Source organism: Acyrthosiphon pisum, chromosome A1 (genome assembly GCF_005508785.2).
Source record: "Acyrthosiphon pisum isolate AL4f chromosome A1, pea_aphid_22Mar2018_4r6ur, whole genome shotgun sequence".
Lineage (NCBI taxonomy): Eukaryota > Metazoa > Arthropoda > Insecta > Hemiptera > Aphididae > Acyrthosiphon > Acyrthosiphon pisum.
The window spans coordinates 84274666-84292254 of NC_042494.1; the positions used below are offsets into that span (position 1 = coordinate 84274666).

The 17589-nt window shown below is 34.7% G+C and overlaps 1 protein-coding gene across 1 annotated transcript; it reads left to right on the forward strand.

Annotated features, from left to right (window-relative positions):
• The first annotated feature begins 1458 nt into the window (after window positions 1-1458).
• Cpap3-d2 (cuticular protein analogous to peritrophins 3-D2) lies at window positions 1459-14625 on the forward strand. Its single transcript, NM_001172385.1, is given in 4 exon segments — window positions 1459-1603; window positions 9129-9362; window positions 11039-11227; window positions 12572-14625. Coding segments are annotated over 4 exon segments (1236 nt in total). The 5' UTR covers window positions 1459-1548; the 3' UTR covers window positions 13330-14625.
• The last annotated feature ends 2964 nt before the right edge of the window (window positions 14626-17589 follow it).

Genomic DNA, 17589 nt, shown 5'->3' on the forward strand with positions numbered 1-17589 from the left:
ACATCGATTATTTATTTATCTCATTGTTTATTACTTTACCCAGCATATGTTTTCACTTTGCCTTGGTATCCGGGCAAAGTGAATAAAATTCCATTTTTAAAAATTTTTTTATTAATTGAGTGCTTATTACATTTTTTGAATGGTTAAATAATGAATTTTAGTCAGTTTATGATTATATTAAAAAATAGTTCTTAAAATAATAGTTTGGACACCATATTTTGACACATAAAGTTAACCTATGCGCTTTGCTCTGGTCTCCCCTACGAGTATTATGTTATTATGTTAAGATCTATTTGGACATAATATTATAATTATTGCATCCAGCTTTGGGGGTGTAGTTACAATTAAAGTAATACTAACAGTATTGAGAGAATCCAGTCCCCAAATCTGAAAATGTTCATCTGAACTCTTTTATAAGTGTATACAATGATTTATCAATTATCATTGAACTTAAATCTAACACAGTATCCATTACAGTAACCAACCCATTAGATTAATCAATACATTAAAATGTTTTAAATAAGGAATTAAATCGTTTATATTTGTATATGGTTTAATTGCTTAGTAAAGATTCTCCGGTATGGAGAATTCCTTTATGGCCCTCTATATCATTTGGGCAATGGACGATAATTCTTGTCCTTATTGTATCTAATATTATCTATCAATTAAGCTATAATACTGTTCAACGTATGTAACAGATAGCCTTAAAAAAAAAAAATTATATTAAGAAACATATTAAGTTATGTATAAAAGATTATTTTGGAATGCATCGTAATAACTAATAATAATACCTAAAAAAAAAAAAAAAACAATAAACTTTGAAATTCAATGCGAAAGTATTAAAAATTGTCAACTTACCTATTATAATTTATATATTAGGTATAATATAGGTATACCTACTCTATTATTTTACCTTTCGATTTTTTGGTTTAGTGACAGAATATGGGCTTCATACTATGTGTATTTATTTGCAAAAAAAGGGTAGACGACAACATGAATTACTATAGGGCTTTAGGAACGAGGGCGAGTTTAGATAACCCGAATACCTCTTCCCGTGCAGCGCGCATCTATAGGCTTTTTAACTCTTTGCGGAACGGTGGAAGCCAGTATAGGTGCTAAAATACATTCATTAAAATCCAGGAAAAAATGATTTAATAATATCTAACGCGTAATAATTCGACGCGTAACACGTAATATACATGTATAGTACAACTACTATTATGAGTGCAGTGATTTGTACACGGTAAAATATACATAAATGTACAATAAATTCACGAGAGATGGGCCGTGGGATCCGGTGTTGTGCGAACCACCTGTACACGCGTATACGTATATGTATATATGGGTGTATAAACGCAAGGTCTCTCTCACTTTCATCTCTCTCCCTAACGTCCGAGGCGGCGGCGTCTTCAGCTTTATTATATTTCGTTTTTCCTCTCCATCGTCGCGTTTGTCCTCCTCTGCTGTCCGACGTCGCGTCCGTCGTCGTCGAACACGACCGCCTTCTTGCGCCGTCAGTTGCTGCTCATTATTATTTCCGCGACAACGATGAAGCGCAACACATGTCTGTGGGTGGTTCTCACCACTTACCTGGTCCAACAATGTAAGTGAACAATTTTATTATTATTTTATACACGTATGTTACTATATTATTGATTAACAGTAAGTCGTGGTCATAGGCATGCGAGTTATAGTTGTAATATTATATTTACCATGTAGCATAGTTGAAATAACCCTTTAAATATTCCGTAGTGTTCGCATCAATATCATTATCCTACATAATTGATCCTAGAAATTGATTCTAGGATATCCGTTGACTATTCCTGTAATAATAATATATCGGATTGTAGTTCTTGCGGAAACAATGTACATTTGCATTGCAGTGGTATTTCGTTTTTCGGGAGACTTCAACACATCCCACGAAATCGAAATACCACTGTCTGGTCGTTATATTTCATAGTTCATATAATATACCAATAAATAAACACATAGAAAACGTTGGTGTACGCCATAGAATGCAGTAAATCAAGTTTCTTATCGATATTATTTTACTGGCTTGTATAATGTTTTTACTTGAAAGCTTAGTGTTAAAATTTTTGTAAGAGTTCTTAAGACATTTTACACACACAAATCATGTTTTATAACCATTAGTGAAAAATCAAAATTAAACTAATTTATATGATGAAAAAAACTATAAGCAATAGTATATATGAATTTATATTGAATACCTAAATGATTTCCCATTAGAATAAATTTACATCAAACTCAATATTCTGTTATCTCATGGCTTATAGTTTTGTACCCGATAACATGTTGTTATTTGACCTTGAATGATAAAAAAAATTTATTAATTATTAATACCTTTATTAACAAAAAATATTTAATACTATTATCGTGTAATTACTTTCTTATTTCGATTATTAGCAAGAGAATAAAAATAATTTTAGATTATAATGATTATTAAATTTAATATGAGATATTTTTTTAAATCTTTTGTTAATTAATTTATAAAAATTAAGTTACAAGTGTAGTTATTTTCAGTAAGATACGTTTGTATTTAAAATTGTTATATCAAATTGTAAAAAATGTCGTAAGAAATCATTTAAACGAACTGCTCTCTTTCCCATTAGAATATTTTAATGCATTTTTGTTTCATTTTGGATATCAATAAGGTTAATAAATATGTATTCACCGACGAAGGGAAATTTACCATGTTACATTTATGATAAATGCACATTGTATATTATGGTTTGTGTGGGATTGGGAGCTTTATTTTTTACGTCATTCGGGTTAAGTAATAGGTTTATGATGTGCGGTAATACTATACGATTAGCCGCCTGATGATATGAACGCACAAAAAAATTGAAACCGGTATAGAAACTAAAATTGTTGTTATTTAACTTAAATTCATAAGTGACAAGTTGTATATGTTGTCAATTCAAAAATACTCATGTAATCCTATACAATAATAATATGTAACATGGTTACGCTTTACAATAATCATTTGACGGGTGTACAATAAAGGTACTATATTATGTTGATATACTATAGTGCTGCAGCTGTACAGGTACTTTTTTTTCGTTAACAATTGATATCGATTTTCGTTTTACATAAGGATACAGTTCTAAACTTCATTATTTACCGACTGTGATAAATGTAGCAGTTGGGTAATTTTTTAAAAGCCGAAACCGAAGAGGCGGAACTATTAGACGTCAATAAATATGTTTTAATTTAAAATGAATTTCCGATCGACGTCACATAAGGTTCAAATTCCTATCAAGCATATATTAAAATAAAATAGATAACGTTATATAAAGCGATTCCGGATTCTCTCTCCATGAATAAAAAAACATTAAAAAATAATACCTACTAAAATAAAAAGGTTAATGGTTTTAGATAACGTAATTCTCACTGCAGGTCTCAAAAAAACCAATTTTGTTATTACGATCACATATAAAAATATACATGTATAATATATAAGTATTACTGTAGTTTTAGCTCGTAGTTATCAATATAATAAACAAAACGCAGTTAAATAGTGCATTCGATTTCGTTGCGTTTCTTTATTAATTATACATTTTTCGCTTAAACATCATTAAGGACATATTTTCGTATACGACAATACGTTCTGTCAAAGATGTAAACTTTCACTTTCGACTGGTTTCGTAAAATCGTTGCTGTACAACACATTTTTACGTCATGTTTTTAATAAAAACCGGCGATTTCCTAGATCTCGTAGGAATGCGGCGTATTCCGCATCGAGCGTATACACAATATAATAATATTATGTGTATCTTATATTGTATCAGACACATGTCACATGTCATATAGACTATACATTATATTTCGTATAGATTAGACGTTAACGAACACTAGAAATCCGCTACAGTCCGCAGCTGTGCAGGTTACTACACCGTATACATAATTATATTTTATAGGCAGGTATCATAATATTGTTAAGGATACGATATCATGCCGTACACGCACTACACCTCAAATGTATCTGTATTTCTTAGTTTTTGTCGTACAAACCTATTTTACGATCAAATTATTTCCGAAAACTTAAAATTGCGTGCATTAGCTGTACATCAGCTGTATTATTCAAACTCGATCTCAAGTTTAGCCACGCCATCAGCTGCGACAACGCGACACCTTCTGAAACAATCGGATAAATATATTACACGATCTATTTAATGTGCGCTAATAATATTTTAATAATAACCGTCAGTGAATATACGATTGTAATGCCTGGTAATATTATTATCGTAATAATCACAGCAGAGGCGTCAACGTCGAGTGACGGCCCGAAAGTACATAATCATAATCAACACCAACTACATATACATTATTATCGTCATAGTCCGATATTACACATTATATTGTACATAATGTACTATTATCATCATCATCACACTGTCGTTGTTTTATTACATTAACCGGCGGATTGCGAAATCCGTAGTACGAGTCCGCGAGCGCGTGTGATTGTCCAATAATCGATTGCGAAGACGTGAACAATCCGGTTTTTTTTTAATAACGCGCTCAGCGTCTTTTTCGCACGCTTGTCGTGAATGCGTTTTATTATTCGGTTTTTTACCTATTTGTTTTTCAAATCGTCCTCGTTGCACAACTGTGGTGAATAATATAATCTAATGTACATTATGTATTATAATATTACATATAGTAACTTTATGTATACTGTACTCGTATTTTCATCGTGGACACATTCTCACATCATCCCTGACACACACACACACACACACACACACACACACACACACACACACACACACATATATATATATATGTATATAATATTATACTTTATTATAATATGATTGCGATGGGTTCACACGGGTCCGCGCGCAATAAAGTCACATACACAGTATTATTATTATTATTATTACACACACACGTATGTCTTGCGTGGCGAAATTACGATTTTGAATAATAATAATATAATAGGTACACAATATTATAGTGCGAATAATAATGAAGATGTAATTAAACGCGACGAGGAGAGACGACTGACCGCGTTGTCCTCGACCTTATATATTCGCGCCCGCAGACCGCGAGTGGTTTTTATCTTTATTATTACACGCGTATAATACAGATGAGATGCATTTTGTACCTATATTGTTATCGTTTTAATATTAATTCGTATACAACCTTGAAAATACGCTCTGATCGAAAAAAAAACTCCCTTGTCACATTATATTAAATGGTGATAGGCACCTACAGGGTGTTTCACCGCGTTTGATCTCGTTGTCCACACCACCCGCTTGTAAACTATGAATTTATTTTTAATCATACGCATTCATACCATTTTTGTCCTGCACGTGTCAAAAGATGAAAATAACACAATGACTACCGTGTTGATGGAAAACACCTGGCACGATGAGTTTAATAATGACTCGATCGTCGTAAAAGCGAGATCGTTTCGGGCTAATGGAAATGTAGTCGACTGTTAACTCCAAAAGTGCAGTTTAATATTGGTACAGCAGAAGTGCAGCGAGAGAAAAGAGAGCATACACTACTACAACAACTGTAAGTGAGTTTGTATTCAATATAGCCTATAGGTTATGGCGTTTAATATAATTTCGGTCGTCATCTCGATTTTTCTTCACAGCAAGAGGAAGGCCAAATGCAGCCGTGATATCGTCGTTTTCTAAGTTTTCTACCTGTTTACGCCGTTTATACGGTCGGTGCGCAACCGAGACGATGGTCAATATATACCTTTATCTAACTTTATCTTATATCCGGTTTTACTATATTATGGTCATTACAATATTATTATACATTAGAGAAACGAAAATTAGACTTGGTATTCGGACTCGTAACTTGTAGAGCCATCTTCGAACTATGCGACACATGTGCATTAAAACACAATTATAATACGTTGGTACAATGGTCAAATACGTGGAGTACCTACTTACATAGGTTATGTCGTATTGTCTTGGTGTATATAACAGCGAGTGATTCGCGTAATCGCGTATGCCTGCAGTAAACCGTTTAACGAGTGTAATTCAGTTGGGTTTTCCGACGGGACAAGCGAAAAAATGAAAATTTCACGCGCTTTGAATTTTCTTCCGATCGACGGTGGTGGCGTCATAATCAGTGCTTCGGACGGCATAGGAATCTCAAAGAAATTATACGTCGTTGTCGACTGTATCCAACAGACCTATAACCTATTATAATCTAAGCAATTTGTACGAAACGGTCGCGTTTGTGCAGACATTATAATATTATCGTCGTCGTGTACTTGCACAATTTAGACGTAATTATCCCGTTGCTGTAAGGTATATAAATATAAATCTAAACATATTATTAAGCGTCACGGTGACGACCTCGACATGGAAGACGATTTAGACGCGTGCTCGTGTGGGGGCGGGGGAGGTATTGTTGTCGCCATACTCGGCAATATATATAAGACGATTCGTCACGCACCGCGGCCGAAATTATTTCGAGTTCTTTCAATTTCTCTGTGTCCGCCTTTTGTCCGCGATTATTATCCCGGAGCTGTGTGTGCCGAAGATTCTTCGCTTTTACTACTAATAATAATACGTCGATATATACTTACAGCAATAACAATATGATTATGGCGATGAAGATCGTCGTAATAACTAATATAACTGAAGCTGCGGTAATGATGATACCTAAATATATATATTTTGATACGATGAGAACTGAGAACCATAAGATCATAATAATAGTAAAATGTTATTGTTAAAATAATTACCAACCGGCGGCGGCAGTGACAATAATAATAATAATAATAAGCGCGTCGTTGTCGTAGTCTGTGACAAAAAAAAAGATTATAAATAAAAAACGGCTCGCGACACGCCCTCCTCCGCCCTCACAGCATTGTGTTCGCGTGCGCGGCGGCAGCTTTCTATTCGGTAATTATATATATATACATATTATACGACTTAGATATCGTAAAACATTATTATCTAACGCGTGTACAATATAAATCTCATAACATAATGTAGGTATAGAACCATTGTGTACGCCAAGTCGACCGTTCGGGGCAGACTGTATATTATATTATGCGAAAGTTCAACGGCTTCGGATACGCGTCTGTATGTATTTCGTGTGACCCGGCGGCGGCGTAGACGTCTCCCAAGTATACTGTGCACTCAGACTCCACCGCCGCCACCGCTTTCTAAACATTAAAAGGTACCGTACCTATATAATATAACGTACAGCATACGCCGTTAATACAATATACCTACATTATAATAGTCGTAATAATAATTATAACCGTTGCGCTTATAATAATACGTACATAGTGTATAATGTTGTGGAGGTACATAACTATATATACTGCATAAGGTACCCGCCAATGCAGTGCCTGTATCTATATCTTTATAATAGCATCCGAGTGAAATAATAATATAATATAAAGTATGTAATATATACGACGGCAAAGTTAGGCGCGAGTGATGTAACCCGGTCATTTCTTCCTAAAACGAAATAAAAAAAAAATCGATCACGACGAGTATAGTATTATCTCGTCGTTGTCGTCGTCGTCACTGCTTTCACTGCGGGATCCGAGGCGTACGTTATGCATCTAATATCTATGTGTGAATGATATTCAGATATAATACTTGGGCCGATCCTGGGAGTTGCGCTTATACTGCAGTGGGAATGTAATAGGTCGCAGTGTATAAAGGTCACGCGCGAGTGGATTGCGCAACGTTTAGTATGGTTGTCGTCGGTTTGACAAAAAAAAAGCAAAATCCGAATCGACTAACTTGATCACAGCTTCGCGGTATGCGTTCTGATCGTATAGTGACAGTAATATGAAATATCTTGTCGAAACAAAAACGATGACTTTAACTTTTTAAATCATAAGCAAGTAGGTTTTTTGTTCAGCTCTATACGCTGAGCATCCCCTGGTCTGTAAGTTTGTTGTTGGGTTTCATCTATTCACTATTCTATCGCTGTGATGTATTTGACATGAGGAACTGGGTCATTTACCACTCACACGAAAGCATTTTTTCTTACACTTCGTGCTTGGCATATATAAATATTAAATATATACCAAAAGTTTCTTAAAAGTCATATAGTAGCCTACATAATTAAGAGATGTATACTAAACGTGAAACATTTTAGATTGTTTTTAAATGGGAACTGTATTGCTATAAATTATAATTGTCATTAAAAATTATATATGATATAATAAATGTTAATTTAATCTTTAACGTTTAAAAAAAATCCCTTTCTATACAACCACTTGCCAAAGGAATTTCTACTTAAATACGGTATTATAGTATAACTAACCTAGCTGGTGAATACATCCTTCAGGCTATATAATAATAATTAATTAAACGATCGGAGAATGGAATTAATTTTGTTCCAGATTACCATACCACATCATTTATATAACATATTGTTATCAATTCTTATGTTCTCGAAAGTGATACAAATAGGTACCTACATATTATTATTAATTAAACCGCTCAGATGTTTTACGCGTCAGTATAATCGCCTTCGGGCCTTTCGCATTATGCGTCCACTGTTATGTAGACTTGCTACGCCATAACGAATCACTATAATATATTTTGCTTAAAAATGACGTAGGTAGGTATCAAAATCGAATGTCATCGTACAACAAGTAGGTGCTTATTTCCGATTTCGTAAGTTCGGTATACGCGTGTGGTGTGTATTGTGTTTAGTAGTACTGCTGCAGTCAGTGTTAAGTTATTTTATGATAATATTTTATAAATTTTATTGATTCTTATGCAAGACACAATAATATTATGCTCAACGAACGGATCGATTGAACTAAGTTCGGCGAATCTTGCGCATCGGCCGTGGCCCGTGGGTGGCACAAAGTGTTATAACTTATAAAACGTGCACGGCTGTACACGATTGCATGAAACCGGTTAACTGTAGTCTGTTACCACCGTTACCGGTTATTGTTACGTTATTTATTAATTATTTTATACGGAATACCACCTATAGAACGGACTAATGTTGAATCGGCAATCGGAGTAATTGATTTATTGAATCTTTAAAACGCAAAAGAAATATAATATATCACAATATAATAATAGATACCTATAGGTAGTTAATTTAATAACGAGAAATACTATGTCATATTAACCGAAATGTTTCGTTTTCAGGCTCCTGTCAGCAACAACTGAAGTCTTCCAACGTACAGGAAGACCCATGCAAAGCCAAAAATAAGGTGGTACCGGACGCGGCTTACTGCGACCGTTATTGGGAATGTGTGGATGGTCAGCCTGAGCTTTACGACTGTCCGAATGGTCTGGTTTACGCGGGCAAGCACAGGGGTGTCACCGAGGGATGCGACTACCCGTGGAGGGCGGACTACTGCGACGGCAAAACTCAAGCCAGTAAGTCCACCGACTACCCCTACAATAATACCTATCTATTTAATAGAATAGCATCGTATAGGATAATATAGCCTGCAACATTAACTACAGTAGTCACGAAAGTCGCAGGTTTATACTTACTGTAAAGATATTTTAACGCGTGCGTTGGTTAGTTTATTAACAGATTCAGTGTTATATGATTCAATAAAAATATTATCAAATCCATTATTAATCATTAATGTTCGTTATTCATAGTTTTCAATGCACATACCTATATATTATACATTCAATCATTAAACATAGATACCTATAATTTATTCGACGATCGTCAAGACTAAGTTTACGTCAGTATTTTTTTGAAATTAAAAATGATTCGAGTATGTAGTTACTTTAAAAAAGGGTAGTACTGAACGGGATGGAGTCACTGCTGCAGGGATGGTATGCTTAAATTCGAGAAGAACGAACCAAAATCAGAGTCGGTGTGCTTTTCTTGCTGGCGCTCGACGTTCACACACAATCTCGTTCAATGCCACGTGTTATTACTTATTAGTTATCACATTATAATACACTATTTACCCTACCTTATATGAAATAATATATACGATCCCATTTCCCGGGTCGTTACGCGCACTGTACTTCATATAATATTCGACCGGCGGGATCCAAGCCAATGGACCTCTCCATAGGTGCAGCATGAATGCGATTTAATGTTAATATTATTATACGCATGTCGACCGTACTACGTGCTATACGGGAAGTTCGTCGTTGTGTGGAGGTGAAAGTACTTGCGCCCGCGGATGCCGATCGCCCACCCGGAGAGGCAGGAGATTGCTGCACGAAAACCGCAATATCCACGTCAATAATATATTACCTATGCAATAATAATAAACCTGCGTCGATTACAATATATTATTAGTTATTACAATGGTCAACATACTATACACGCGTGCACTTCGTGTATTATGATGTTACCTAAACTTTTATTATTATTACCATATAAATATATCTGATCGCCCAATATTCTTCACCCGCGACCTGTGGCTTACGACTATAATAATAATTATTATACCTTACTCTCAGACATAATATATAATACAACTGGTTAGTTAACTTGAAATGCGCTGCTGCCGCTGAAATTTGGACATCCATTGATTTTTTCGACTTGCGTGCTAGCCAATGTCCTTGTTTGTTATCACTTAGCACATGATAGTGTTGTATATGTGTGGCATAATATCAGTTAAATTTGACAATATAATATTATGTTATACCAACTTGAATTATGAATATAGACTTCGAGTTTCAAATAACGTTTTGATATTTTTCACTAGGTACTGAAATTCATTGATTACAACTATTGTACTTTAAACGAAGAAGTAATAAAATTATTACATTTTGAAAAAACATCCATATTTTATGTACTTTATACCTACCTACCAATAAACAATCATTATTGAATGTGCTAACAGTTGTTGATAAGACTGCGTAAACATTTACTATTGGTACCCTGCAGTAAACCACCAATGACATCGAATTATAGTAATGTTGCGGTCAGCCATCTAACTATTTAATTATTTTAACTTTCTGCCCCTTGTCTATTTGTCTTTACATAATATTGGGTCTGCGATTTTATCGCATAACTGATGAAGTTAAAAATGCCGATCAATAATAATATAACCGTACTTGTTTGATTTCCGCAGACGGTCCAATAGCCAGGGAACACTGCGATTGGCTGTACGGCATATTCGGTCACGAGACGTCGTGCACGCGGTACTGGACTTGCTGGAACAGCACGGCCACCGAACAGCTGTGCATCGGCGGGCTGCTGTACAACGAAAAAACTCACTCCTGCGACTGGCCCGAGAACGTCGAGGGTTGCCAGAAACACCGTAAGTACCTATACCAGTGGTGGTATATATAATATATTACATAATAGCCTTAGAATTACCTATAATGTGATATTATATTTAATAACCCGCGCGAGTTTGATAATAATTATATAGGTATAATAATGTTGTGCGGTAAACGGTATAATAATATTAATGGCGAGACGACCGCGGTCGCGTCTCGTATACCGGGTTGGTCGCGCGCGGTCACATTTTCCCAGCGCGTTTTATTACGTGCACGGTGCACCCATAATACCTATCAAACCGTGTGTTTGGGGGATAGAGCTTTCACCGCGCCCAACTGTACACGGTTAGTCTGTCTGTACATATGGCGATTTTGTCACGGGTGATATAATCGTTATGCGAGGCGCGCGTGTGTACAGCGACGGCTGGTCGTGTTCTGCGTGTCTGGTGTGTCGGCTGCGCAGAACTCGATTGACGTCCGTGTGTCTACATAATAACGTTCATAATTTTCATAATAATATACCCGCGTACTACCCGTCGAAACGCTCGATCGTTGAACATTACATCATGATAAAATTCTCGACGAAAATAGTCGGAAAAACACAATTTGGGTCGACCGGGTGATATAATATATAGGTGCTCGCGGTGGGTTGGACACTCGGACTTTATGGGGAAACCGATATTTTAATACCGAATTTTACTGTAACCCCTTATACCGGTCTCGTACTCTTATACTGCAGCAGGTACTCGTTTGCAGGTCAAGCAGTGTAGTATACGGACATTTTTTATTTAGAAAATTGTTTGCCAACTGGGAGGTAGGAAACATATTGAGATTTATGTTGACATATCCATGCAGTCATGTAATAACGATATTAAAATTGCCGCCGTTACATCACGACTGTCGAATTCGACTTGTTTTCGGTAAATATACGACGCGATGCGAGTGCGTACACCTTAGGTACATTATTTCGTTATTAGTTTATCATCGGATGCTAACTGAAAGAGAAATCCCGTTTTATTTATTGATTATTCGTTGCCGTGCTATACAGCAAACGAGTCAACACTTGTCACTCGCCCGCTATACCATTCGATTCGACCAGAATTTATTTATTGGTATGGTTGTATAATAGTCAATAGACTGCACGATTTGACATGATATACATGTAAAATATTTTTTTTATCCACGCGTAAGTATACGGCACGATGGGATACATGATACATCATATTATCGCAGTTATATAACCTCCAGTTTTAAAAATAAAATCAAACGGGAAAACGAAGTTAAAAACCTCTCACATACTATAGTTGTGTCCCATATACATTATACATATATTTTTATGGCATGCGTAAGTACGTTTCGTTAAAGAGTCGTTTGCTTTTCAGCTCTCTGCAACGAAGACGCCAACGGAAACGTGCCACTGGGAAAGTCGTGCAACAGGTACTGGCAATGTCAAGGAGGTTACCCAAGGCTGCAGAGGTGTCCAGCCATGTTGGTGTTCGACAGGCGCACTCTGAGGTGCGTTGTGCCGCCCACCGAGGACTGCGAGGTGCCGACTACACCTGCCCCGTCGCCAGACGATTTGCCGTCCAACGAAGATGACGGTGAAGAGAATGTGCCGCAACAAGCCAAGGCAACCGCCACCCCGGCGCCACAGCGCCAGCAACAGCGAAATCAGCAACAACAGCAACCGCAACAACAGCAACAACAGCAACCGCAACTTCATCAGAGGCAAGGCGGTCCGGCGCCGCAGAGACAGCAGTTCCAGCAGCAGCAGCAGCAGCAGCAACAACAACCACAACAACAGCAACAGTTGCCTGCCGCTACACAACAACAGCAACAGCAGGTACCGCAACAACAGTTCCAACAACAACCACGGGCTCAATTCCAGCAACCTGCGGCCAGGGCTGTTCAACAACCGCAACAACAACAACAGCAGCAGCAGCAACAGCAGCAACAGTTTGTTCCACAACAGCGGGCTCAACCACAACAGTTCCAACTGCCCCCGTTATCAGAACAACAGCAACAGCAACAGCACGCCGTGCAGAGGAGAGAAAACGGTGCAGTGGTATCGTATGGCGGCGCTGAAGACGACAACGGTGACGACGACGTCGACGTACCGGTCGCGTTTTCCGAACACTAAACACAATTATTGCACAGTACAACTAACGTCGATACACCTACACACACCTACACACTTAGAATATCATAATATATAGTTCAAAACGAATAATATTATAGTACATCGAAAATATTATCGAGTTCGGTTCCTCCGTCAGAAATGATTTTGTTCACGAAATCCTACAGCAATACGTCGATTTTTCGATTTTATTTTCCGTTAGTATAAGGCGATTTTTTGAGGGTAGTTGCGCAAACGTATTCGATTCGTATCGTCGCGATCGTAAAAACTACGCGTCAATATAATAAATTATCGATTTGTCAATAGAAATTGCGTGTTCGATGACTGCGTTATACACTATACATTGTTGCAGCCCTTACATAAAGGTACATATCAGTATAACAAAAAAAATCTGCGGTAGAAGTGACTGTCAAAAAATTAATAATATTGATAATCGTTACATATTTTCTAATCTACCTACCCCGTTTACCCGGTTAGTTTCAAAAATCTTAACTTTTCTCCGTCGTATACAACTCGCTTACGATCGGTAAACGTTTTAATAAGTCGTCTCTACAGGTGTTTTTTGTTCAAATCAATCATCGGTCACCGTTTCATTATATTCGAATCGGTAAAACACAGTATTAAAATTATTAAAATGTTTAAGACGAAACGAATTTATTGTTCAACAAACGCAAACGCGTGCGTCGGATATCCTTGAGAAATTGCCCCGTACAACACGTCATTTATATGATATAATAATATAGTTTAGTCTTTTAAGAGTGTAACGTTTAGATGTTATTCGTATTGATAGAAATTTGAAATCGCTTGCCAAAGGACTGAGTTTATAACGCAATTTTATTTTCTAATGATAAACAATAACTTAATATACGTTGAAATGTTTGTACAACTGTTTCCGTCAAATATAATTAATATATATAAATTATATACTCATACGTGCTTACACGAAAACAAAAATATATAAATGTGAGTAAGTATATATTATAGTCGTACAATATTTTGTACGAATTTTTTTTTTCTTATAAATTTTCTATTGTTCTAACGAAAATTATATTATTATGATTACATTATTGTTTATTATTAAGATTTAATATTGCCATTTAAAGGTAAGTTTTAATATTTAGTATAATATATAAAATATAAATATAATATAATATTGTACGCTGAGCACTTATTTCCCATAATATAGTGTCGATATACATTTAAGAAACTATATAAAATTGTAAAACATGTATTTGTATTATTGTAAATTGTATTATTTGCAATTAAAATAAACGAATGCTTTTATTATTTTTTAAACCATTGCACTGCTCTTGCTATATTGAATACAGCATTAAATACATTTCCTGACGTAGTGATATTTCTTTCAACGTGTTGGTATACAAAAGATTTTTTATGGATAAAAGAATACTGATGCAGTATTGTATTAAATCAAAAAAGACCTTAACCATAGTAGCCCAGACGTCACACGAAATCAGCGACTTCTTTCTACGCACTTATAACGGTATACAAATTTGAAATTATAACGACAAAGTGTCAATATGTGAAGTTAACTGTAGTGGCAAAATTATTTTAAATCGTCTAAAATCATTTATGTATATGTTTTTAAAAGCCATCAGAGGAATATGTTTGTAGATACGCTGCAGTTTCAGCAGTATTAGGACTGATGTCTTGATCGCTTTCCATCTCCGACGATTCCTGTTCAAGGGAACATTTTATACGTTGACACTTCAAGTGTGATTTGTTGTCTGTTTGAGTGTAAAGCTTATACTCACATAAGTAGGTATATTACATATTTAGGTTGAAAATAAAAACATGAAAATAAGTCTTGTATTTGGGTTACCTACGGTTTTATTATTTTGTATGCTCCTTAATCCATGCGTTTTTATAATAAATCGATCAGACCGATATGTCTATTGATGATTTGTTTATATTTGAGGAGATCTGAACATTTATTTACGCAGTTATATTATTCTATGATCGACTTGAATAGGAAAAATCACTGTCGTGATTGTAGAATTTTTTTGGACAAAAACTCATGAGAATATTTGAATTTTGAGGAAAAAAAAACGATTTTTACTATATTATTATTAAAAAAAAACAGGCAAGTCTGATGTCAAGTGAGTCTAGTCATTGAGCAAGTAACTAATGGATGTCAGATGTGTTAAATTTGAATACTATAATAAATCATTGCATACGAAAATCGATTCTGAGCATCGTTCTATGGATATTTTATTATAAATTTAAATTTCTATTTATTTTTCTATTAAAGTGATACGGTAGGTTGAACTAAATTTTGGCAAAAATAAGTCATGCATATATATAGTAATTATTGTAGTACATTATTTCATAAAATATTACTAGTTATCATCAGGGCCTAAAATACATCGGATTTCAGGGGACACACTTATCGAAATTGATCTTTGGGCTTAACAGATTTCTAAAGTAAAAAAAAACCTGTGGTAGTTGTAACACTCAAAATCTTCCCTATACTTTTATCTACCACTTACCTTAAACATTAATATTTGACACATATTTGTCATTCAAGGGACACATTTTGATTTTCGAGGGACACAAAGTGTGTTAAGAACACAGTATTTTAGCCTCTGGTTATAAGTCAAAATCGATACGTAGGTACCATAAAACAGTGTGAATAGGTTCGTAATTTAACAATAACTTAAATACTTTAAAAATGTCATTATTTATAAAAAGTACTATAATATACATTATGCAGACATGCAGTATGCATCATAATGAAAAGTTTCAGTCCCTACAGAAAATATTTTTTTTAAATTACATCAATATAACTACAATCTTTATTTTTCGTTTAAAATAAATATCAAATTTTGTAAATACCTCTGTACTCAAATGTTCGAAGAAAAAATTATGCATTTGTATTTTTTGAGATTTTTAGGCTTCTGTTAAGAACTATACTTTTAAGGAATCGTATTCCTTTTATCTTCTATTCATTAGATCGTTGTATTGATTTGACACTTATAAAAAAAAATTGTGCTTATGTATTTTTTAATTGGTTTATTTAGAAAATTTATGAGGGATCTTGTATTCAATTTTCAAGTTTTTTGACCAAGCCTAAATATTATTATTTAAGTAAATACCAACTATTAGGTATACATCCAACTCGCTACCAGAAAGCACCCCTCAAAGTTGAAGTATTTTTATTTTTACTGCGCCAAATGCTGACGACCGCCTCAAAAAAAATAAAAACCGACATTATTGTAGAACCAATACACGCATTTTGATCCACTAAGAATCTAAAATCTAAATGTAGATTTCGACTCAAATATTAAAAGGATTTCAATACCATACTACTGGCGTATGTGAATTGTATTATTGCATATCCAAAACGCCGCTACAAACAGACCAGATAATATACTATTAATCATAGATAATTTCTTCTATTATCCATACTATTAATTAACTGCATTAAGGTTTATTATCCCTCGTTTTAAACAAATAAAATGTATATTATTATACACAAAAAAACAGCAGAATTGAATTAGTATAGTAATAGAATTATTAGACGCAAAGTTAAATTAAATTAATTATGTGTTAGAATATTGTGTAGTGTGTACCTATATTAAAATATACCCTATTGATACTCAAATAATTATTTTTGTTATTCACGTTCTTTTGATAAATGCCCAGAATAGGTAATAGATACACGGAAATAAAAAATAGGTAAAAATAAATATATTTTAATTCTGGTTTTTGTTTTTTGTTACTGTCGTTTTGTAATAAGTATTTACTCTCTACGTTGTTGTTAATTTTTCATCGCATTAAACTGTCAAAACCGCTTATGGATATTATTGAATATTATAGCTTGAAATAGTGGGTTAGATCATAATATTATACATCATAGTATAATATGATCTAAGATATCTAAGAAAAATAATTAATTATTTGTCATATAACACGTGTTGATATCGTTTTGAATTATAATTATTATCGGTACACCTACACACTTTCCTAGAGAACGATGCACCGGTTTACGTCAACAATTATTACTTAACTCTAAGTCTCTAACGCGTCAAATTATTACAATATTTTATATAGTATAATAATCACAAGCCCTATGTCAAATGTCAGTTGTAGTCAGTTGACTGCCGAGGCACTCCAATGACGCAATATTGTTTATACAACACGTTCGCATAGTAATATGATAATATACAAAACGACCTCGACGTATCCGTATAATATAATTTCGTATTGTGTAAATAGTTAAGTTATGATTTTAGATACTTCGAT